At 42.5% G+C, this 23,184-nt stretch overlaps 2 protein-coding genes across 12 annotated transcripts in view; both read left to right on the plus strand.

The window, feature by feature from the left end:
• Positions 1-23,184, plus strand: part of ABCC9 (ATP binding cassette subfamily C member 9) — a 132,153-nt gene that overhangs the window by 58,240 nt on the left and 50,729 nt on the right. For 10 of the 11 annotated variants that reach the window (XM_084765330.1, XM_084765333.1, XM_084765332.1 and 7 more), the window contains 6 exons: positions 5,483-5,591; positions 11,075-11,179; positions 13,052-13,124; positions 16,844-16,949; positions 21,352-21,390; positions 22,872-22,973. In XM_084765330.1, the coding sequence (XP_084621456.1) occupies positions 5,483-5,591; positions 11,075-11,179; positions 13,052-13,124; positions 16,844-16,949; positions 21,352-21,390; positions 22,872-22,973 (534 nt within the window). The remainder of the gene's footprint in view (positions 1-5,482; positions 5,592-11,074; positions 11,180-13,051; positions 13,125-16,843; positions 16,950-21,351; positions 21,391-22,871; positions 22,974-23,184) is intronic. The other variant, XM_084765328.1, reaches the window with a different exon arrangement.
• LDHB (lactate dehydrogenase B) overlaps positions 1-23,184 on the plus strand; it is a 209,711-nt gene that overhangs the window by 27,125 nt on the left and 159,402 nt on the right. The window lies entirely within an intron of this gene.

Raw genomic sequence — 23,184 nt, forward strand, 5'->3', positions numbered from 1 at the left:
ACATGCTTAACATTGAGGCACCCACCTCCACTTACCTTTGTAGTCTTCTCTGATGGTTGGCGTAGGTCATATTTCTATACGTGGTGGTGATAGTTATGGTGGTACCTTAAAGGTTCTTGGTGAATTGGCAGTGAAGCTTTCCACTGCAGTGACATAGCTCAAAGCTTGCATGTATACTTAATATATCTATGAATGCGGCCACCACTTCCCACGAAGATGCACTGGGTGTCTATAGGTGTACTCAACCCAACAGAATATGCTGCTTTGCTTGCAATTAATCTACCAGGAAAAAAACTCCACAAACAGACAAACAAACAAACCCTCAGCTCATATTCTTTGAAAATATAAAGACTTGAAAAGAGTTAATTTTCTCTTAAATACACTTACAGCTAGAGTAACTTTGCCTTGGTTATAATCTGCCGTGACGGCCGGCTTCAGAAGCAGGTGTAGCTTGATGACGACCATGTCCCACTTCTTCCATTTGTACCATAGACCCGAATATGTTGACAAGCACACCACGCTGTCTGAGTCACCATCTGCTGTCTGTGTCACCATCTTGTGAACAAGGCAGCCTTGAAGTTGTATTTTATTCTCATTTTTGCAATCCTGATACATCTTATAGCATCTCAGGGTGTCCCGCAGACAGCTTTAGGCACATTTGTATATGAGCTTTGAAAACAATGTCTATACGCTCTAACACCGAAGAAAGCTTGAACATTGGAGGGGCGTCCTTAAAGGCACAGTCTACCATCAACAGCAATGTAGAACATTTCAAAATGAAATAATTTCCACAAGGCCCACGCGTTACTGAGAAACCTAGAGTTTAATGTTCAATATATTAGTTGGAGGCAACAGTTTATATTGCCTTGCCAGGGACTAAATGCCAGACAGCATTAGGAGTGCAGGTGAGCTGTCTGGAAAAGGTCCAGGTAGGGGGATGGGAGCCTAACAGGACTTCAGTCCTCCTCCTGGACCAGGCTGTCAGTAATTGTTCCATAAGCTGTTGGACTTTAGAGCTCAGACTCTCTGACCTTACCTACTCTCATTCTTTTTTCTCTCATTGTTCTGCCTTCGGGATGACTTACATAGATCACTGACTGCAGTTCCGAGGCCGTGCTTCCAAATTAGGCAGGACTCTGGAAGAGCAGCTACTTCAAACAATAAAATTGATAAATGGCCAGAGTCTGCTATTTTTGGTCCTTATTTTCATTTTTTTTTTCCATTTAATGGCTATCCCTTCCATGGTTGCGGTCTTAATTAATTGAAACTTGACTTTGCACTAGGAGTCGAAATAAAAAGCAGTGTATAACTCACAACATATCATGCCTCTGAAATAAGGAGCTTGCCAAACATTAAAAGGACTTTGAGGGTTGATTTGAGAAAGATAAAAGGGTTCTCCCTCAAAACCCACACTGTACAATGCTGTGAGTAAATCCTGCTGAGGCGGAAGTGGATAATAACGTCTGTGAATTTCTTGTAGCCCTCCACCTTTATCCCTCTTGGTGAAAAGGCACTTGCCAGTTTGATAAAGCCCAGCACGCTTTCAGGGCCCCAGGCCAGCTTCCCACAGGCCAAACAGAATGTGCTCCTAAAAGCTCAGTTCTCCAAAATGACGTGCTGGGCTGATCTGCAGGTCCTACAGAGGTGGTGGGTCAACAGAAATGGCCAGATTTTTTTTTCCCACTGGGTACTAGTTCTGGGAACCCAAACAACCATTTTCCCAGTGTTGACTGGCCTCTGCATTTGTTTTAGTGCTGGGAACCCGTGACCAATCTCAAATGCCAGTTGGCCTGCAGTTAGCTCAGCCGCCTGTTTATAATTGGAGCCTTTGTCAGCCGATTTTGAAATCACCTCCTTGGGACTCTAGAAATCATAAGTTCTTTACTGGACTCTTAAGTATATTCAAAACCTTGCTGGTTTGGAGTGGGCTGAAGCAAGCTCATAAGCTTCTTTTCTGTGAGCGTGTGAGGAACCTTGAAATTCTTCACAGGAAGATGCAATGCCATGCGGAATCCCAGGATTAGTCCTACACTTTCTTTTGAAACAGTTCAAATCAATACCCAGGAACCCCTGTGACACTCATTGAGTGGGGCCTGGGCACAGGCACACATGCAATATACCTGTTGTTATGTTTATGACAGAACAGAACAGAGACACAAATATGATCAGACTGTCTCTGCACAGCCTCAACCCCCCCCCCCCACCCTGTTTGAGTTTTAAGGTAAAGTGTTACAAAACAGACTAAAGAAAAATCATTTCTTATTTAAATTTGACCCTAGTTCCAGAGAATTCAATACAGTCTTCTAGCCTCTGAAAGCACCAGGCATGCACTTGGTGCACAGAAGTAAATGCAGGCACAACACCCAGACACATAAAATTAAAATAAATAAAGTTCTTTTAAAATATAAAAAGCAACAGGCATGGTGATATAGGCTCACAATCCCAGGACTTGGGAGATAGAGGCAGGAAGATCAGTAGCTAAGGGCCACTCTCTGCTACGTACTGAGTTTAAGGCCACCTCGGGCCACCTGAGATCCTGCCTCAAAAACAAAAATGTACTAGAGTAAGAGTGATTTTTTTTTCATGATACTAAACTAACCTCTTCACTTCCTTAGAATTTATGTGTTTTCCCTTTTGGAGTAGAATATATAGAACTCCTTATAGGTGTTTGTTATTTGATGTGTAATGCTGTAACTATGTCCAAAGATGTTATTTGCCAGAGGAAAAGAATGTTATTGAAGAAATCTCTCATTTCCAGGGGCAAGTTTGTCTTTCCTCTTGTGTGTCCCTCGGATATGTTTCTGCTTGGCAAATATCTCGCATTACCATCTTTAAGATAAATAGTTACTGGTATTTATTATCAGGCATGCTTACACCTTGGCCAGGTCTCTGTATTCCAACTGACAAGACTATATAATGTTTATTTAAAAAATCAGTCACAAAATTAGCTGTTCTGCATTAAGGTAACGCCTGCTTAACACTTTCAAGTTGTTCCTAAACATCAAAAGTGTTATTTGAAGGGTTGGAGTGATGATTCAGCACTTAGGATCACATACTATTCTTCTAGAGGACCCAAATTAGGTTTCCATCACCTGTGCTGGACAGCTCACCACCTCTAGTCATGCCAGCTACAGGGGATATGATGCCCTCTTCTGGCCTCCCCTGCTACCTGCACTCACATGCACACACCCATAACAGATGCATAAAAAAGTAATAATAATAAGGAACCAAAGTAGTATTTGAGAAGTGAACAGGTAAGTGTATATACATAAAACTGTAAGCACATGTGTCAATTCCCTGAACAGATTAGACAGTAGCAAAGTACTGAACTTAACCGTGGTGAAGACAGGTTAGCAAACTTACTGACATCAAACATGCCTGCTTTCAAAGTCTAACCATAAAGTACTTATTTCTCAACTTCAAGCATGCTGTCTGGTTGCATCTGAGGCTCAGTTTTCTTCTTGTCAAATAAATACCATAGAAGCACCTGCTTCTGAAGGCTGATAAAACAAGACAATGCATAGAAATAGCCCGGAACACTTCCTACACACTGCAGGTCTTTTTACAAATCTCAACTTTACTCATTTACCAACATTTTAACACCTAATGCCCAAGCACGTTCTATGGGTCTACATTCTCTGACGACTACTTCAAGAAGATAGATTCCCTTAGTACATGCAAAGTAAAGAGATAGACGGACGTGATCAGGGAGTCCAATGTGGATTCCAAGAGGCCAGGGAGCAAAATGAATCCTTATACATGGAGTTGTGTGGCATGTAGATGTCTATCATTTTATTTAAAGGGAAGGGAGACTGCCTGGTGTATGATGGTCTGAGGGGTGTGACCATGCTTGCTAATTCTAAAAGGCTAAGTGTCTCTTGACTTGTGGGAGAAGAGGAAAAATGAAGTCAACCAGAGGTAGCCAACTGTGGAAGGGAGGAGTAAGTATTTGGGGGACCAAAGGTGGTTTTGTGTGGTTGGAGAGGTGATTCTGACACAAGAAATGTCAGAGGGAGACGTTGAAAGGCAAAGGGGTGCCATGCCCCTTGATATCTAAGAGAAGGCTTCTTACATCAGTAGGTTTGCCATGTAGAGGAAAAGCCTGGTAGTGTGGCTGAAGTTACTTCACCTTAGTAAAGGTAAAGGGTCTGTGTGTTTTCCATAGTTATCACCTCGGTGGTTCCTGAAAAGACTGCACATAAGCAGGAGATGCTTTTACTATTTGTTAGCTGCTTATTCTCTCAACAACATCACCGAGGAGAAGTATAGCATGCACATTGCCATAGACCCAGGAGAGCTTTGCTTTTAAAGGTGTTCACAGTCTAATAGGAGAGAGAGAGAGAGAGAGAGAGAGAGAGAGAGAGAGAGAGAGAGAGAGAGAGAGAGAGAGAGAGAGAGAGAAGTAACAGACAGTTCTAAAGCTATGCTATGATAACACAGTAGTGTGTGGACCTTCCTCCAGAGAGCCTAGATGAAGGGAACAGGGAGGCCCAGAGGTCTAGCACTGGGCACCATCTATTAACGTTGTGACTGGAGGCCACACATTGGATGTGTCTTAGTTTCGTTTTTGTTACCATGGTAACATAGTGCGACTCAACACAACTTAGAGTCCATCACTGGGAGGAGCCAAGACTTGAAGCTTCAGCTGCAGAGGAATGCTGCTTGCTGGCTCAAGTGAAGGGATATGCTTGGCCAACTGTTTCCTTCTGCTCAGGGACCTGCCCAGGGGAATGATGGGTCACCCACAGTGGGCTGGATCCTTCTACATCAACTGACAACCAAGACAGTCTCCACAGACTCGACTACAGGTCAGTCTGATCTAGGAAGCCTTTCAATTAAGTGTCCACTCTCAGGTAACTCTAGGGTATGTCACGTTGACAAAGTTAAGGAGGACAGGATGTGGCCTAGAGAGGAGGAAGTTCTTTCCACTCTCAGCGAGGCTGAGGCCTCATGGCTTCTGACGTTCAGCAACATTAGGCTCATGTGTTCCGTAAATGCTTCCGTGAGATTTGCGTGCATGCTAGAAGGGAGAAACGGAGAGTTGGCTTCCCCGGATATACTGTGTGAATCACTGTTTATCCTTTGATTCATCGAACAAGCATCCATATAGCAATGTGTTCCAGGCCCTGTTAGAACCAGGAGCTTCAGATTCATGAGTCTGGCCTTGGCACTTGGCCTTGTGTTCAGAGGTACAGAAAGAGATGTTCTTGTAGTTGACAAGGCTGTTTCTTCAGATCCCACCTTTTAAAACACGACAGCGTAATGGTAACTACACCTTTGGTGCATAAAAAAAAAAAAAAGGAATGCTTGCTTCCGGATGGACTGAACTGCACTTCCGAAGACAGCGCTAATGCTGTGGCTTGCTGGGTCTATGCTGTCACACGTTGGGGAGGAAGGCTCAGAGCGGACAAGCCATTGCTCTTCTTCAACAAGTACCTCATATAGTTTCCCTGACATGGTGTTTGTTGGTTGCTTTCTGCAGCGTCCAAAAGTTGAATGAGTTTCTCTTGAGCGATGAGATTGGGGAGGACAGCTGGAGGACTGGAGAGGGCACACTGCCCTTTGAGTCGTGTAAGAAGCACACTGGAGTGGTAAGTGTTCTTCCCCTAGGCGGAGGATAGTCTGAAAAATTATACATTTCAATCCGGGTACAGTTAGAAGAAACTGTACACTTTCTTTTTAAATCTACACGAAGAAAAGTGGCTACTTGCTTCTATGAAAGTAAGTCCTCACACACCTGAAATCAATATACAGATGTAGGGATCATGAGAGAATGAACACCTGCCTGAATCAGGAGGAAATTAGGTGGTTGGTTGGTCTTATTCACATCCATAGGATGTGGTTTAGCTCCAGTGCGCATTGATTTAATACCCTTGGTTCACCTGGGGCAGGGCAGATAGTAACCCCCTAAACTACCTCCAATACCCTGCCCCAACCCCATGCCATCTGCTTCTAATAATTTAGATCAAGTTATCTTCCATCTATAATCCCAAATACTTGCTAGTGTTCATCATCTGGGCCAAATCTTCCATCCATGCTGGCCATGTGCTTCTCCTCCACCTAACCCACGGTGGCTTCCTTCCTTCTTTGTTTCCTTTCACCCTCCCTTCCTCCCTCCCTCCCTCCCTTCTTTCTTTCCTCCCTCCCTCCCTTCCTTCCTTCTGCTCTTTTCTTGTCTTGCCTTTTTCCTTCCCAAGATCCTTCACTGCCCCAGCCCTTGAGCTTTTGCCATACCTACCTTCTTCCAGCCCTGCCCAGGTACCAGCTTTTTATTGGTCAAACAGGAAGGCGAGGTTACAACCATCACTTTGGGGTATGTGAGTATCTGCTCTTTTGGGCATCAACCAGATCTTGGGGCCAATAATTATCTAGTATACATTTTAGTTTAAGACATGCTTACTGGTACATTACAAATGCTGATACACTAATGTGTATAGTACATTACCTGTTTTTGTTTTCATCTCAGCACACTGTCTTTGCATGTTGCAGGGGCTTGAGAAAAGCCATAAGATTAGGAAGGATCTGAGTCAGAATTTAAACCTGAGTCTTGTCACTTGCAGACCAACATATTCCCTCATGTCTGGAAGCAGTTGGTATTATTTGGACATGTGCTTCATGCAGTAGAAAGCAATCAATTGTCATGTATTCACCAAGCTCCCAGATTCACTGGACACCCTGTATCTGATGCCAAGAACTAGGCTGTGGCTCTGTACAGGTGCATGAGGTCTCTGAACAGGTGCACAAGGTCTCTGAACAGGTGCATGAGGTCTCTGAACAGGTGCATAAGGTCCCTGAACAGGTGCACGAGATCTCTGTACAGGTGCACAAGGTCTCTGAACAGGTGCACGAGGTTTCTGAACAGGTGCACAAGGTCTCTGAACAGGTGCACGAGGTCTCTGTACGAGTGAACGAGGTCTCTCCTCACTTGGTGTTTTCTTGCAGTAGGAATCCAATAATAAATTAGTTTGAAATTCCAAGATCATTTCCTGGGTGGAAAAATGAAAGAGGACATGACAAAGTAACAGGGTTACTAAATTAGGGGAGGTGTTTGCCTGATAGCTCCTCTGAGGAGCCAGCATTTGGGCTGAGACCTGAAAAACATGGATACATGTCCTGTGGGGGGACACTGGGGAAGGGGAAGAGAAAAGCATCCCTTCAGAAGAGCTAGCACACGTGAGAGTCTTGAGTGCTAGATTGATTTGATTTATATGAAGAACTGAAAGGGAGTATGTTTAGAGCCGGTGACAAAGAGAAAGATGGGACAGTTATAATAATGGCTCAGAGGTTTGTAGAACATGGGGAGGGTTTGGATTTTATTGAAACGGTAGAAGGTTTGGAAAGGATTATTGTGTTCCTTTTGGGTTTGGGCGACAGTGTATCCCAACTGTATCCCATGCCTGGCCTGAAATTGTGTAACTGAGAATGACCCTGAATCCCTTTTTCCCCCTTTTCTTCCACATTCCAAATCCTGGGATCATAAACATAGTATAATTTTACTTGTTGTTCAAGAAGTTAACTTGTGTAATCCCAGCACTCGAGGAGAGACAGGCAGATCTCTGTGAGTTCAAGGCCAACCTGGTCTACAGTGTGAGTCCAGGACAGTCAAGACCACACAGAGAAACCTTGTCTTGAACCTCCACCCCCAAAATTAATTTTGGTTACTGAGTGAGGTAGCAGGACAAAGAGGAAAACTGGAAGATGAGTATAGGTGACTATAGTAACTGGGGCAGAGAAGATGGCTAGGGTTAGATTTCTGTTGCAGCTGTAGTAGACTTGTGTGTGTGTGTGTGTGTGTGTGTGTGTGTGTGTGTGTGTGTGTGTGTATTTCTCTGTCTCTGTCTCTGTCTCTGTCTCTGTCTCTCTCTCTCTCTCTCTCTCTCTCTCTGTGTGTGTGTGTGTGTGTGTGTGTGTGTGTGTGTGTGTCTGTGTTGCTCAGGGCTGACTGAGGGCCTTATCTATGCTAAGCTAACCCTATATTACTGAGCTACATTGCCAGATCCCTCTGTGTCTTTTTTTATACTCAGTTAATAAAAATGTTTTGAAAAATTAGATGGCTACCTTCTGATTGGCTGATTGCTGGGTACGCGGTAGAGGCAGTCACTGAAGCAGGGAGCTGATTAACGTTAGAGTGAGATCAATAGGTGTGTATTTTGCAGTTGGTGTTTTTACAACACTGCCAGCCAAGAAGAAGCACCAGCATTGGAGATGGAAATTGATGAAGCATAGGCTATCACATAAGCTTTAAGTCAGCGGGGCTGGTTGTGACCTTTCTTCGGTTATGGAGGTGGCTCTTTCGTGATTTCCACATAAGCACAAGGACCTGAGTTTATACTCGCCAGCATCTACATATAAATCTGGGTACAGTGGTGTGTGCTTGTAATCCCAGGGCTGGGGAGGCAGAGATAGGAGAATCCGGTCAACTCCAGGTGTCATGAGACATGCTATTTCAAATCACACAGTGGAGAAAAGTGAAAGACAATATGTGATATTGATATCTTGTCTCTGCATGAACAAATATACAACACATACACTGAATAAATAAGCAAATAAATACAAACCACTTTCATGAAAGGTATGTCTGAAAAATTCTGAGGCAATCCCTTAAAAGCAATGCACAAGTCAGTAGATTTGATTCCAAAATGTATCATGTTATTATAACTTACTATTACTCATTTAGGTAACTGTTTAAAAAACATGAATACATTTTCCACTTGTATGACCCAAAAAAAAAAAAATGTGCGTGCAGTCTTCTGAAGAGAGTTGAATGGAACTCAGGAAGCCTTTGATGGAAAATCCATCTATAATAAAATTTTCTCATATTGTGTTTAAAACTGCTAAAACAATGTTAAGCCAGGCGCTTGACTATTTTTCAGATGGACTATTTTCTTTGATTATCTTCTTTTAGGTTGTTTCATTGAACAGGTGTGATTATTGTCTGAGAAATAACTGCCATGTGTGTTTGTCTCCCCTCTCATAGCAAGGCCTGAAAAGGATGCTTGATGTTGCATAGACACGTACATAAATACGAACACACGTGGCTGACTGGTTAGTTTAGGTCAGAGAGGGGATGCTGAGTTCACGGGTTGGATATCTGTGTGGCCCACACAGGGAATCTGGTGTGTGTGTGTGTGTGTGTGTGTGTGTGTGTGTGCGCGCGCGCGTGTGTAGAGGCAACCCAGTCAATATGAACACTTTATGTTCTTGCAGAGAATTTGAGTTATGTTCCTAGCACCCAAGTTGGGCAGCTCACAATCACTTGTAATTCCAGCTCCAGGGGAAATCTGATGCTCTCTCTGACCCCTTCTTACCTCTGTGTGCCTACACACTCACTTGTGCTCACACATACATGTGCACTTCCACACATACATGTATACACAAAAATAAATATTTAAAAAATATATTCAAGTATATCTATATTTTGAAGGAGAGAGTCAAGTCTTTTGTTAGGACCAGCCCCTCATACTTTTGATGATCTTCATAGCCCAAAGAATGCATTAGACCATCTTCCAGGGAGACAGAGTGAGCAGAGCAAGATGACCTCAAAGTGAAGGGAGGTCATGTTCATAGAGTTGGAGATATCTGAGGAATTATTCTCTGTATGAGATGAAGCAGAAGAATAAAATTACACTGCAAAAATATTTTTGGAAGGAAAAAGAATATCCTTCAGTAGTGTCCAATATCTTCAGTTATTGAATCCAGCTTGGACTTCTGGTGCCTTCCAGGGTCATTCATCACTGTGGATGGCCCAAACCACAAACGACAAGCTTTCAAAAATGCTGTGTGTTTGAAAATAGCACCAGTAGAAACTCCTCCTTGAGAGTACTTGAGATGCTATAGATCCCGTGAGAGCCTAGGGTTGAGTGGTTTTGGCTGTAGAAGCCTCACAGAGAATTGATGTTCTAGAGCCAAAGCGTCTTCAAGTTACATCTACGGAGCTGAGACTCAAGTGTCTGTCAACACTCTTCTTCCCAACCTCGCCTTGGGTTCATGAAGAGTGTGAAGTCATCTTTTGGAGCCTCAGAGGCAACACTACTACAGCAGTCAGGACCATAGAAGACCATGACATTAGAGTATAGGCACAGATCTCCTTCTCATGCAAGGTACAACCACGCTAAAGAGTTGTAATCAGAGAATGTTCCGTGCACTGTTTCCAGGATTATCTGCGAGGGCTGAGGTCTCCATACTTCTTTGGAAGCACTTTACAGATAAAGCCCACTTCCGTCCCCACTTAGAGCTGCTGGCTTTTTTACAGTGGATAGGCCAGTCTGCTGGCAAAGGAATGCACTACAACATTTGAAGTAGACCAGATCACTCTAAGACTTAAGCATCTCCTGGTGAAACACTCCCCATCTCTGTGTAGAAAAAAAATCCTACATCTTTTTCTTCTGACAGCCCACACTAGCTTGTTGGGTGCGTTCTAACTCAGTCTGGCTTATGTGCATATGTCATATTCGGACTCCTCATGACTCCCAAAGATGACCAGTCACGTCCTCCTGGAATGTTTGTGTGTAAGTCTGATGGCTCTCCCAGATGGATTACAATTTGCTCGAAGTTAATCTAATCAGCCTGCTTATAATACATGGGGTTTTAAATATTTATTTAGTCGTCTGTGTCCATATATGCACTTGAGTAGGTGGGAGCGTGCATGTGTGGGTGGGGAGGTGGGTGCACAAGCCTGTGCATACAGAGGGGCTTGGCGAGGGCGTGTGTGTCCTCTCTCACTCTCTGCTTATTCTTTGAGGCAGGGTCTCTCACTGAACCATGGGCTCAGGTTCTCTGGGCTAGCCTGAAGCCAGCAAGCCCAAAGAGCAGCACCCTTCCCACCATCATTTACAGGAACTGTGTCTTCATCTTTTTGCTTCCCCAAGAGTTCAATCAGCTTTAAATTTTTAGCTCAGACCTTTTTCACTAGTTGTTCTTGCGGAGAATCAATAGAAAAGACTAAAATTTGACATTCGCCTTCCTATTTTTTTTTCTTAGAATTGAAGTGAAATAGCAACGTGAGTGAATGTTTGGTAAAATGTCAGTGTTTTTATCATGCTTCAACGTCTGTCCTTCTCTCTTTGGGATGCAGCAATCAAAACCAATAAACAGGAAGCAGCCTGGTAGGTACCACCTGGACAGCTATGAGCAAGCACGGCGTCTTCGGCCTGCTGACACAGAAGATATTGCCATAAAGGTTAGTGTGTTTCTTAACATCTTATACAAGTAGAAGCGTTTATGTTGCTGTTTGGGCTGAAGTCTGTGAAGGTCTCTCGAATGTGCCTTTAGAGATTCTTTACTGTGATCATAGATAGCCCTGACAGTTTTTAAAGTGTGCTCCTATGAGTTTATCATCCTTTTGGTTTTTTGTTTGTTTGTTTGTTTGTGTGTTTGTTTGTTTGTTTGAAATAGGGTTCCTCTGTGTAGCCTTGGCTGTCCTGGAAATAATCTGTAGACCAGGATGGTCTCGAACTCATAGAGATATGCCTACCTCTGCCTCCTGAGTGCTAGGATTAAAGGTGTGTGCCACCATTGCCCGACTGAGTTTATCATTCTTTTCTTTACTTCTTGACCACAAGTTCTGTTTCAACCTTATATTTGGTACCCCAAAGATAGCGTATCCTTCAAATTTATTAGAAACTAATATTCAACCCATTTCAAAGTGATTCATAGAAAACATCAGTTTTATAAATACGTGTTTAAAAAGGAAAAGCTAATTGTTCCATGACACTAGGGAGATATGGACACATGTTCACTCACCACATTTAGGAAACTAATCTAACAATACCACTAAAGTTCAACTTGGTGAACCAATGAGTCTATTGGAGTTACTTATAGGGACATGGGAGAGGGTTACCTATAGGAGCGTGGATGACTCAAAGCAACTACATCCATCCCAGATTGGGTGATAACTCAGGAAAGCTGGAACCAGGATCTCTCTGTACAAATTCTAGGGAGATTGACAGCTCAGAGTCTCTTTCTCAGTCTGTACTGGATATATAATATTAGGAATGGATAAGCACTGTGAATCTTGTAAGTTTCAGATACTTCTCTTTACTTGTGAGTTGTTTATTGCCTAAATCTTAAGGAGTCTCCAGTTTAAAATTCCTGAGTCTTGACAAGCTTCCCAGGAGGATGGAATGTTTTGACTGGGAGGAAATTGGTACCAACATGTGTACGTTGAACCACATGGCTTCATTCAACTTCTCCTACCTTTGAGAGAATTTCAGACTTTGCCTTTTTACCTTCCGTAGCCTCATGGGCATAGGTAGAACTCAAGTAGAAATTGCAACTTCCAGAGCTGGGTGGGGACTGAAGGCTGGGAGAAAACCCCAGGAAGAGGCTAACAGCCATTGCCCCCCTGGAAGTCTCCTCCTCCAGATGCCCTCCACTTCTCAGGCTGGTCCAAAGTGGCGGGTTCAACATCTGGCCCGTGAGAAGCATGCGGCTACTTGGTTATGGGTGAATGTATACATTCCAGCCTCTTACCAGAAGTTTCAGGCCATATTTTTTCCCTCTCACACTCGGATGAAACTGTAGCATCTTCAATCAATTTTTTATAGATGTCACTAGAGACCTCTTACTCATGTCTTCACTTTCAGTGGTGACATCAGCCCTGATTTCCTTTCCTAGTACATGCCAAATGAATGTAATTTTTACTTTGTGTTAAAAAAAGTCGTATTTATTTGTTATTTTTATGTGTATATGTATGTGCCTGTGTTAGTTTATGTGTAGTGTGTGTGTGTGTGTGTGTGTGTGTGTTAGCAGAAGCAAGAAAAGGGTATTGGATCCCCTGGAGCTGGAGTCTGAGCTGGTTGTGAGCCACCTGATGTGGGTGCTGGGAACTGAACACAGGAGCTGCAGGAGCAGAGAGCAGCCAAGGCTCTGAGCTGCTGAGCCAGCGCTCCAGCCTCACACCTTGTTTCTCATTTACGCCACTAAACACTTAGATTTGATTCTGCCACTGTGCTGTTTCTTGTGTCGCAGTTTGAAACTCCAGAAAGGAGCTGTCCTCGAGTTGTTCACTGGGGACACACGTCTAACTTAATTCTTATTTCTTATATTCTAGGTGACAAATGGATACTTTTCATGGGGCAGTGGTTTAGCCACATTATCCAATATCGACATTCGAATTCCAACAGGTAAGGTTCATTGCTTAAGAATTTTTGTATAATAACAAGATAGTTAAGCATAACAAAACGTGATTAAAGCTTTATTTATGTTTATTTAGTTTCCATTTTTTTGTGTGTGTGTCTGTGTGTATGTGTGTGTGAGAGACTATGTGCATGCATCTTTGCATATGTGTTGTGTATGTGTATGTATGTGTGTGTATGTGTGTGTGTGTGTGTGTGTGTGTGTGTGTGTGTGTGTGTGTGTGTGTATGAGTTCATATATGTGGAGGCTTGAAGCTGAGGTCTGGAATCTTCATAAAGTAGTTGTCCACATTATTCAGTGAAGTGGGGTCTCTTAGTTAAGCTTAGAGCTCGGTGACATCACTAGTCCAGCTCGTCAGCTTACTCTGGGAATGCCCTGTCTCCATCTTCCAGGGCCAACTGGAACTAGAGCTGGGCTAACAAGCCCATCTGGTGCTTACTTGGGCTTTGGTGTTCTCAGCCCGGGTCCCCATAATCTTAACCATCGACATATCTTCCATCTCTCCTGTCCCAGTTAAGGGGTTTTTAAAGACATGACCATAAGTTTCTTTTACTTATGTGTACCAAGTTCCTCATGGGGCAACTGTATCTCTGTGATCTAGAAATTATAAAACTGGACTGTCATTAAAATCTGTCTTTGGGCAAGTTATTTACTGTTCACTCAGTGATTTGTGGTACTTAAGGAATTGGGATTGTTGGTTTTTCATTGTGTTTGAGAGCAACTAACTTCAAAAAAAAAAAAAAAGGCTACGTGGGGAAACATCCAGGGCCCTAGAAAATACTGATGGCACTTACGAGTACTTCAGGATCACCCATCTGATCAGTTCACTTGCCTGTTAATTTGCTTGCCTTTAAGTTTTATTGAGAGGCAAATAGACTACAATAGCTGTACCTATTTAGTATTTCATTTTGAGTCTCTTTAAAACAATATTTAATTAACTTTTTGTTAATAAAATGATGTTTTATAAGTCATTTTTATTAATTAATATTTTCAGAAAACTTTGCCTTGTGTTTTGATCATTTTCACCTCCATCTTCTGAACTCCACCTGCACTTTCTTACTCCCCTAGCTTTGAGTTTTTGTTTTTGTTTTTAAAAATCATCAAACACACTTTCTGCTGTTCAGCTACTCTTGGGAGTAGGGTCTTCCCTAGAGTATGGCTTCTCTATCAGGGGTCACCCCAGTAAATAAAACTGGCCACCTCTGCTGTCGAATGCCAAGAGCTCCTCAGTCCGTGGTGGGATTCCATGTCGACCTCTCCACCTCATGCTTGGATTTTTGTCTGGCTTGTGTTTGTACACGTCTTGGGCATGTTGTCATAACCTCTGTGGGTCCATAGGTCCCACTGCCCTGTTGTGTTAAGAAAACACCTATTCCTTGAAGCCTTCCAGCACCTGTGGCTCTTACAGTCTTTCTTTCTCCTTTAAGAGTTTGGGTTTAGCATAGGCCTTGGATGCCGTCATAACAGTCAAACTTGATATAGAGCCACGACTTTTTTCTTCTTCTTTTGGTTTATAAACTTTCATGGGAAGAATATACCATGAGATATCATACCACATATTTAAGTGATTAGATATTATATTGAGCAGGCATTGAAGCATCTTGGAAACTGTACGCCCACTAAGCAGCAGTTCCTCCACAGTTCCCTTCCTCTGTTGGCTGGCAACCACCTTCGGTTTTTTTGCTACTGAGAGTCATGTCTGTGAACTCATGGATCATTTTCTTTTCCTTGGCTATCAACTTTGTTTTACATAATACCCCAAGGTTCATTGGTATTGCTGAAAACAGTAGAGCTTTCTTCTTTTATAGGCTAGCATTTCATTGCATGCATGTAGCATGCTTTCTTAACTGTCCGTGGACATTGGATTGTTTGTATCTGCTTTGATGTTGGGAAAGTGCTTCAGTGAATGTGGGAGCATAGACATCTTTTACTATCTGGATTTTAATTATTTTGTGCAGAGACTCAGAGGTGATTTCAATAGACCATATGGTAGTTCTGTTTTGAGTGTTTGAATCACCTTCCTACTATTTTTCTCACTAATTTGCTCACTTTCTATTTTTCTCCTATTGATTTATAGGGAATCCTTGTATATTTTGAGTATTAATAGCTTACCATATAATAAATATCAGACAGAGTGTTTTCTGTCATTTTCCCCCTCTGTTCATCATTTTCTTTGCTGTGCTGTTTATATTTTGAGGCATTGCCATTTTGCGGTTTTGTGGAATTGACTCTATTTTTTGTTTTCATTTAAAATCCAGAAATTCAGTGCTAAGCTCACTATGAAGAACTTCCCCTGTGCTTTCTTTGAGGGGTTTGAGGGGTGCTAGGTGTTTGTGTCATTGTGAAATGACTTCAGTGTGCTACAATGTAACAGTTGAGTCTCATTCTTCTGCAAGTGGACGTGCAGTTTGCCCATCCCACTGGTTCCTTCCCCACTCTGTGATCTTGACACTTTTATGGTAGATTAGGTGGATATATACATGTGGCGTTAGTCCTGGGCTCTATTCCAGCCCACCTCCCAATGTGTGTGACCACACAGATTAAGGAGGCTTTATAATGCATTATTTGCTGGATATTTCTGCCATGGGTGTGGCAGATGGTTCCATTCAATCTGTAGATGGAAGCACAGACATCTTAATAATGTTAGTTTGTCAATCACATTAACCTGGGAGGGCTTCCATTTACCTCCATTTTCCAGCATGCATTTCATCACTGCTTTGTAGTTTTCAGTCTGAAGCTCTCCGTCCTTGGTTAAGTTTTATTTCTGTATATTCTGATGTGCTAACAGCAAATTACCCAAGAAAGAAATTGAGAAAATAATAGCATTTATAGTAGCACCAAAAAGAACAAGATATATAAAGATGTTCACAATAATTTTGTTTAAAATGTTTGAATAACTGAATAAAAATGCATGATCAACCTGTGTGTAACAGTCAGTAGCTTTGGCATTTTCTAGCATACCTCGAGGTCAAAGTGAGAAATTAAGGAGTCCTAGTAACAGCCCAACTCACATTCATCCCAAATAGCAATTGTTGTAATAACTGACCTTTTATTGTGTGAATTTAATGGTGGAGGTTAAAACTAATACTGATGGCTTAAGAAGTTATTTCTTTTATTCTTTAGTCACATCAGCTATTTTCCATTAAAAATAATAATAAAGCATGGATCTGCAATGTGGCTTAGTTGGCAAGGGCAGAAGGTCAGAAATCTTCAGTAACTTTGAGGACAGCCTAGGCCACATGAGATCTTTCAAGAAAAATTAAGATAATAAGTCAAGAGCATATGTCTTACTTTTTCTTCTGTTTTATAAAAAGACAGGGCAGGAACTGTTTATTTCCCTGCTTAAAATCAAACTGGACTAGGGATCAAAACTTTAGACCTGTCTAAATATTTTGGGATTTCATCTTGTTATATACTTTTAAATCATTTTGTTATTTATCTTGCTGAAACTTTTTTGCTTTTGCTTTTAGTTTTTTTGTTTTTTTTTTGTTTTTTTTTGAGACAGGGTCTCTCACTGTGTTGTTCTTCCTGGCCTAAAACTTGCAGTGTAGGCCAGGCTGGCCTTGAACACATACCAGTCATCTTTCCAGCTGTCTGTATTCCTACTGCTGAGAAGCTCAGGCTACCACCATGGCCAGGTTTTAGTTTCATGCATCTAAGTGGTGAAGTCTTTCTCATCGTCCTGTCTTCTGTTTCATTTGTCTAGGCCAGTTAACCATGATTGTGGGCCAGGTGGGATGTGGGAAGTCATCACTTCTCCTTGCCATCCTTGGTGAGATGCAGAACCTGGAAGGGAAGGTTTATTGGAGCAAGTAAGTATGTCTCTTCTACTTTCCTCTCTTGTCATGATAAACACTCAGACCAAAGCAACTTGGAGAGGGAAGGGTTTGCTTGGCTTCCATGTCCAAATCACTGTCCGTCACTGAAGAAAGTCTGGCCAGGAGATCACAGAGGAACTTGTGGCAGAAACAACAGAGGAACTCTGCTTGCAGGTTCACCCAGCTCAGCTTAGCTCCTCTCCTTTCCAGCCAAGAACTACAAGCTCAGGGGATGATGCCACCCACGGTGGGCTGGGTCTGTCTATGTTAAGTAACTGTGAAGACAACCCTCGACAGACTTGCCCTTAGATCATTCTAAGATAGATAATCCCTTAATCAAGAGGAGTGACCAGGCTGTGTCAAGCTGACAGCACTATCTAGGACAATGCTTTAAGCTGGTTTTAACTGGTTTATGTTCTGTCACACTGCTAAATCTTCAAAGTGAAGACTAGAAGAACAGTTCTCCATGCTATGAGCCATAGATTCGGTGAAATATGAAAAAGACATAAAAACAAAAATCACAAAAATAACAGAAACTTGTGGGAACCTTAAATTATAAAATAACTCACTGTGACTGTTTATGATAGTATTAAACAAGTGTGTGCTAAGGTGAAAGGTTGGGGTGGAGAAGACAGATTTTTAAGTGTCAATAGCAAACATTCAAAATTCACCCTATAACAAAATAAATTATGAAAAGCTTATCCTATTTAATAAAGCTTAAATGCAAACAGATTATCAAGGGTTCGATGCTCAAGGAACAAATATCAAATGATCTTTTATGACGTCTTCGTAAAAGACTGAAAAGCAACAATTTCTCTCCACGTTGAGTGTAAACCAGACACTGTAGGTACTGAAGAATGTGTGGGTAGGACAGCCTAGTGTGCAGTGCAGCTTAAAAGAGGTGAAGAGGAAGGGACCTCGCCTGGTGTTCCTTGAAGCGCCGAGACACCAAAAGAAGAGCTTGCAAAGAGCAAACACTTCCTTTGACATCAAGAGAGGTCACTAACCAGGGAAGTGATGCAGGGGCGGGGTTTTCAGAGCACGTTGAGGTGATGGAGTTGTATAGGACTATACCAGTATAGAACTGAGGACTGGAGAGCAAACTTGGTTTATTTAGTTTGGCCTACTTAGTTAATTCCTCATAGGCCACGTGGGAAGGGTCTAGTTGTAACTTCTGTCAAAGAAAGAAACGAACAAACAACGAATCAACAAACGAACAAACCAGAGGACTGCCTAGGAGTTCATATCCAGGCACAGCGCTGGAGCTTCCCCTGTGAGCATTGCAATGTCAGTCAGGCGACATGCTTGGGAACTGCGCTGCTGTCGCTCTTGTTGCTGGAGCTTAGAGACACCTGCTAGGCAACCTGAGACTGAAGCCCCCACAAGCCAGCGTCGTCCTGTCACATGTGTCACTTGCACCAAAATTGAGAGACGCCTTGCTGTAAAAGGCCCTGATTTGGACAAGTTCCGTGTAGCGGAGCCAGCTGTTCCTGTTTATCTGAGGGGGGGGGGGGCGGGAGATTGTTTCTGGGCCCTTTAGAAAACATCGTACTTGAAACACGCATCAGGAGAGAGAAAGGTTTGACTGTGAGATTTGACCTAGCGCTCTTGTTTGCAGTATCATTGGCAAAAGAAGGAAGCTGAGAAAAGCCGGGTGTCTGTTTTATCTGCACTGTTGGGTCAATCCAGACGGCAGTAGCCATGAAACTGTTTGCTCACGTTCTGCAGAGCTCAGGAAACGATCGCGCCTCCGTTTGGTGTTGGTCACTGCACTCAGACGCTGAGCAGTGTTTGTCCTTCCACTGTCCCTCCGTGTTCTGGGTGAAGAAGCAGGTCCCTCGGGGTTACGTTATGCGACGTGGCAGTCGCCGTCATAATCAAGTTGCGTGGTTTTCATTTCACGTAGCTTTACAAAAATTAAAATGGAAAGAATGTGAGATAGCGAGGCCTTCTCTGAGGTTCCCCCTCACACTTGAGGGAGCTCAGATCTGCTCCTCTGATGTTCAGTCCTCTGGGCCTGCGCTCCAGTTGAGTCAATCTGACTTTGGGCATTACCATTCATGATCATTATCATTTGTTTAATACACAGACAACATGGCACTGTGGAGCTACATCTGCACTCTTAAGGAGTTTATTTGCATTCCAAAACATGCAGACTATGTATTTTCCATCTTATTCTGTTAAAAAATGCATATGGCTCGAAAAGAAGCCAAGAATAAAATTAAAGTTTGGACAATAGCCCTTGGATATATTTTTACATATTTTAGACCATGACATGCATGTGTCCACACAAAAATAAAAAAATAATTTTAAGACATGACATCCTTAAGTGCACTGGACACACTTTAGGCATTACCTCACTCTACCTCCTGGTCACTTGATACTGCACTAATATTTTTCATATTCAGATGACCTCCTTGCTTAGCTTCCATTAAAACCTTACAGTTTGGTTCTCCTTTTAAGAATGTAATAAGGCACATATCCGTAATTCCAGGTCCCAGGACAATGAGGAAGGAGGATCATGACTTTGAGGCTAGCCTGGGCTATATAAGGAGACCTCATCTTATAAAGCAGCCCAAACCACCCGATAAACAAGCCACTCCTCCTTGTTCATCCCATAGGTTTCTTTTCCTTAGTCAGTTTGCTCAGTGTGGTATTTTCCAGGGTTCTGCTTTTCTCTCTCTTCTGCTTCTGTATTTACCAGACCATCACACATCCTCCCAAGACTTCGGCTTCCACTCTCTGCTCCTGGTCTTTTGTTCTCTTGTAAACAGATTAGAATTGTTGGAACCGTTTACTAATCTTTTTTTTTTTTTTTTTTAAGTAATAAGGGGAGTGGAAACTGGAGCTCTGTTATCTAACACATGTGTCAAGACAGGAAATCGTTCCAAAGTCCTTATCTGCTTCCTGGATCTTCCCTTGAGCTTAAAAGTTTGCTTCGTGGCCAAGCTCACTTGGAATTCCCCAGGCACCTCAAACTGAACGCTTCTGATCCTAAAATCTCTGTTGTCCTCCATCATAGGCACTTCACTCAGGGGGCAGAGAGACACAGGTTCTGTCTCCCTTTTCTCAGCCCGAGGCCCCAGCTGATGGGATGCTGTCTGCCACGTTTGGAGTGGATCTTCCCTCTCAGTTAAAACTCCCTGAGAACACTTCCACAGACATCCCCAGGAGTGTGTTTCCATGGAGACCCTCTGCTCACCTTGGTACTTTCTGCTTGTTGTGCTCTGACAGCAGCGAAGCAGGCGCAGAGTGGGATAGAACCATCGTCTTCACCTTGTCTCTAGGAAAGTCAGTTCCAGGGCGTGACCAGAAATACACCTGAAGTTTAATGATCTATCTCTTTGTTTGTTTTGCATGGGAAATGCACATGCCTCAGCAGGGTTGTGGAGGTCAGAGGACAACTCCAGGGAGGCTCTCCTCCTGCTGCATGTGTCTCAGGGCTTGAACTCAGGTCCATCAAGCTTGGCTGTCAGGACTTTACACGCTGGTCATCTCCCAGCTCCAATAAATATTTTTGTTGCTATTGAACATGGTGGGGAATTAACCAGTCATTATTTGGATAAGTTAATGGTTTCTAAGGTCTCCAGCCTGGGCTGACACATACAGCTGTGTGGTGAGCACTTTTGTGGGGATGAGCTTCACACAGAGGAGCCCACCAACTTCCAACACATCTGCCTTTCCTTCTACACATGCCTTAAATAATGTTACTACTGAAACATTAAGTTCAAATGCCTTGGTATCTTAAATTGGGAAATAGAGTATTTTCATATTTTTTTATGAATTACTTAAATCAGGGGATTATTACTTTTTAATTTGGTATTTTATTAGCCTGGTATTTGGTGGTATAATGGCTCTTTGCTTCCATTAGACATCCTAAAGTGTCATCAGCAGTTTGTAATGGAGGGATTAACTCTTAACAGTTCTAAGACAAATGTATTACTAGGTAATGTAGTTAGATGCATTCTCCTCTTTCCCCAAATAGGGCATTGTCTCAAGGTATTTCTTCTGATCCTGTGACAAGGTAGTGAATAAAGACTCTAAACAGATTAAAACCAAAATTTAATGATATGGAGTAGTAGGCAATGCAGAACTGTAGGCAACTGTGTCTTAGGGAAATTACTCAAATTTCCAGAGCCAACAGAAGCAAAACTGGACATAGGATACAAGGTACTATACGAGGCGATGCTTGTGTGGGAGATAGCTAGGCCTGTATCATCTGGAAGCTGGTGATGAAATGTTCCCTGCTAGGGAAAGACAGAAAAGAAGAAGAAAACAATTTATCTGCTTTGTCTTTGAAATAAATTGAAAGAATATCTCTGATGTAGCCTATCTCATGCCTGGTTTGCACACATGTCCTTTGGTCATTAATGAGCGCTGTTTGCCGTACTTACAGTGTAAATGAATCTGAGCCTTCTTTTGAAGCAACCCGAAGGTATTATTTCTATTTTCACCCAAGTTTAATAAGAATAACTTCCCCCCTTCAGTCTTTAATCTCTTGCCCCAGTTGCCCTCTCCATTCAGATAGTGTGCAGTCATTTTAAAAATGCCTACTGTATTTCCAACGGCAGTGGCTCACAAAAGGATTGGTCGGTCAAGCTGATGCCCAGGGGTCTCAGTACTTTAAGCACTGAGACAGGAGGACAGGCTTGATCTCTAAGCCACTCCACTCTGCCATCTTTCAAGTTTGGCTGAAAATCAAGCTGTCTTTAGTAAAGGAGCTTGAGGGCTCACTAAATAAAAACTCTAAGAATTAATACATCCGTTGACTGTGCATCAAACGATATCTCAGTATGGTGCTGAGATGGAGAGCCCAGTGGTTAGCTCCTCAATGCAAACAAAACAAAAACTCAAAGAAGCTTTGGGTTTGATCCCCAGCATCCAAAGATCCTTCCCCCGACTAAGGGGGAAGGGCAGGCAGACATGCAGGACTTGGGGACCACTGCCTTCCTGCGTATGTACTTATTTAAAAGATGACTGTCACACTAGACTTTAATATTCTCCAAAGCCTAAGACGCCCTGCTTCCCAATGACCAGTTAGCTTTTTTTCAGTTCTTCTTAACCGCCCTTCTCCATTAACTGTAATCCCATCGTTATAACCAACAGATCATGAACTAACTGTGGAAGTCTGACTTCAAAGCTCATCCCTTCCCTTCCCCAGCCTGGTGCCATCATCTTCTGCTTCTTCAGCGCATTAAATGGCTGAGTCATTTAATGTATAAGCATATGATAGAATTTGCGAGCTAAAGAAATAGAAAAGGGAGGAGGAGTTCATCAGTTTTTATTTATTTTTGTCTTTCTCTTAAAAAAATTTTTATTAGTTCCTTGAGAATTCCATACAATGTACTATGATCCTACTCATCTCTCCCCAACTCCTCTCCTTAAAGATATTTTATATGTTTGAAACATGGACCTCCAATGTGTGATTTCAACACTGAAATGCATTCCTCTAGGCACCATTTGTCATTCTGAAATACACATGCATCACCTATGGATTTAAAATATACGTATGTGATTGAGCCACAAATGGATGCTCTCCTACTTTCAGTTCATGTTTATTATATGTTACTGTAAAAAAAATCCACCATTTCATAAAGTGAGTTTGATACAAGCTGATGCATCTGTGGCTACTAAAGAGAATGAATTATTAATAACTCTTTAATCTCAATTTAAAAAAGAAAAATTCTCTTAACAGTTTGTAATATTAAGCACTTCATCAGCACAGGAGAATCAAATTTTACTCATCACAGTTTAATTCAATCCAGATCCCTGTAATTTATTTAATAAGTGCCTTTCCCTTCTCTTAGTTGTCTGCCTCTGTGTCTGATGTGCTCTCTCAGCTCTCGTTTCCCTTAGTTGTATGGAAATGCCCTGCACAGCACTTCCTGTAATCTGTGTTGTTTGGCCTCTTCACAGCAGAAGCAGGTATTCTGTGGCTTACGCTGCCCAGAAGCCCTGGCTCCTAAACGCTACAGTCGAGGAAAATATCACCTTCGGAAGTCCTTTCAACAGACAGAGGTGACTTTATGTGTACAGCTTTTGCAACTGATATGACGGCTTGTGCTCCATGAGTTTAGTCCAATTCACTTATTGAGAAACTAAGCCCCAAACAGAAGAGAGGGAGAGAATCATGAGAAAGGAAGGGATAGAGACAGAGAAGAAAGGACAGAGAGGAGGAGGGGAGGGGGCAGAGAGGAGGAGGGAAGGGGGCAGAGAGGAGGAGGGGAGG

This window comes from Acomys minous, assembly GCF_964271855.1.
Source record: "Acomys minous genome assembly, chromosome: 17".
Classification (NCBI taxonomy): domain Eukaryota; kingdom Metazoa; phylum Chordata; class Mammalia; order Rodentia; family Muridae; genus Acomys; species Acomys minous.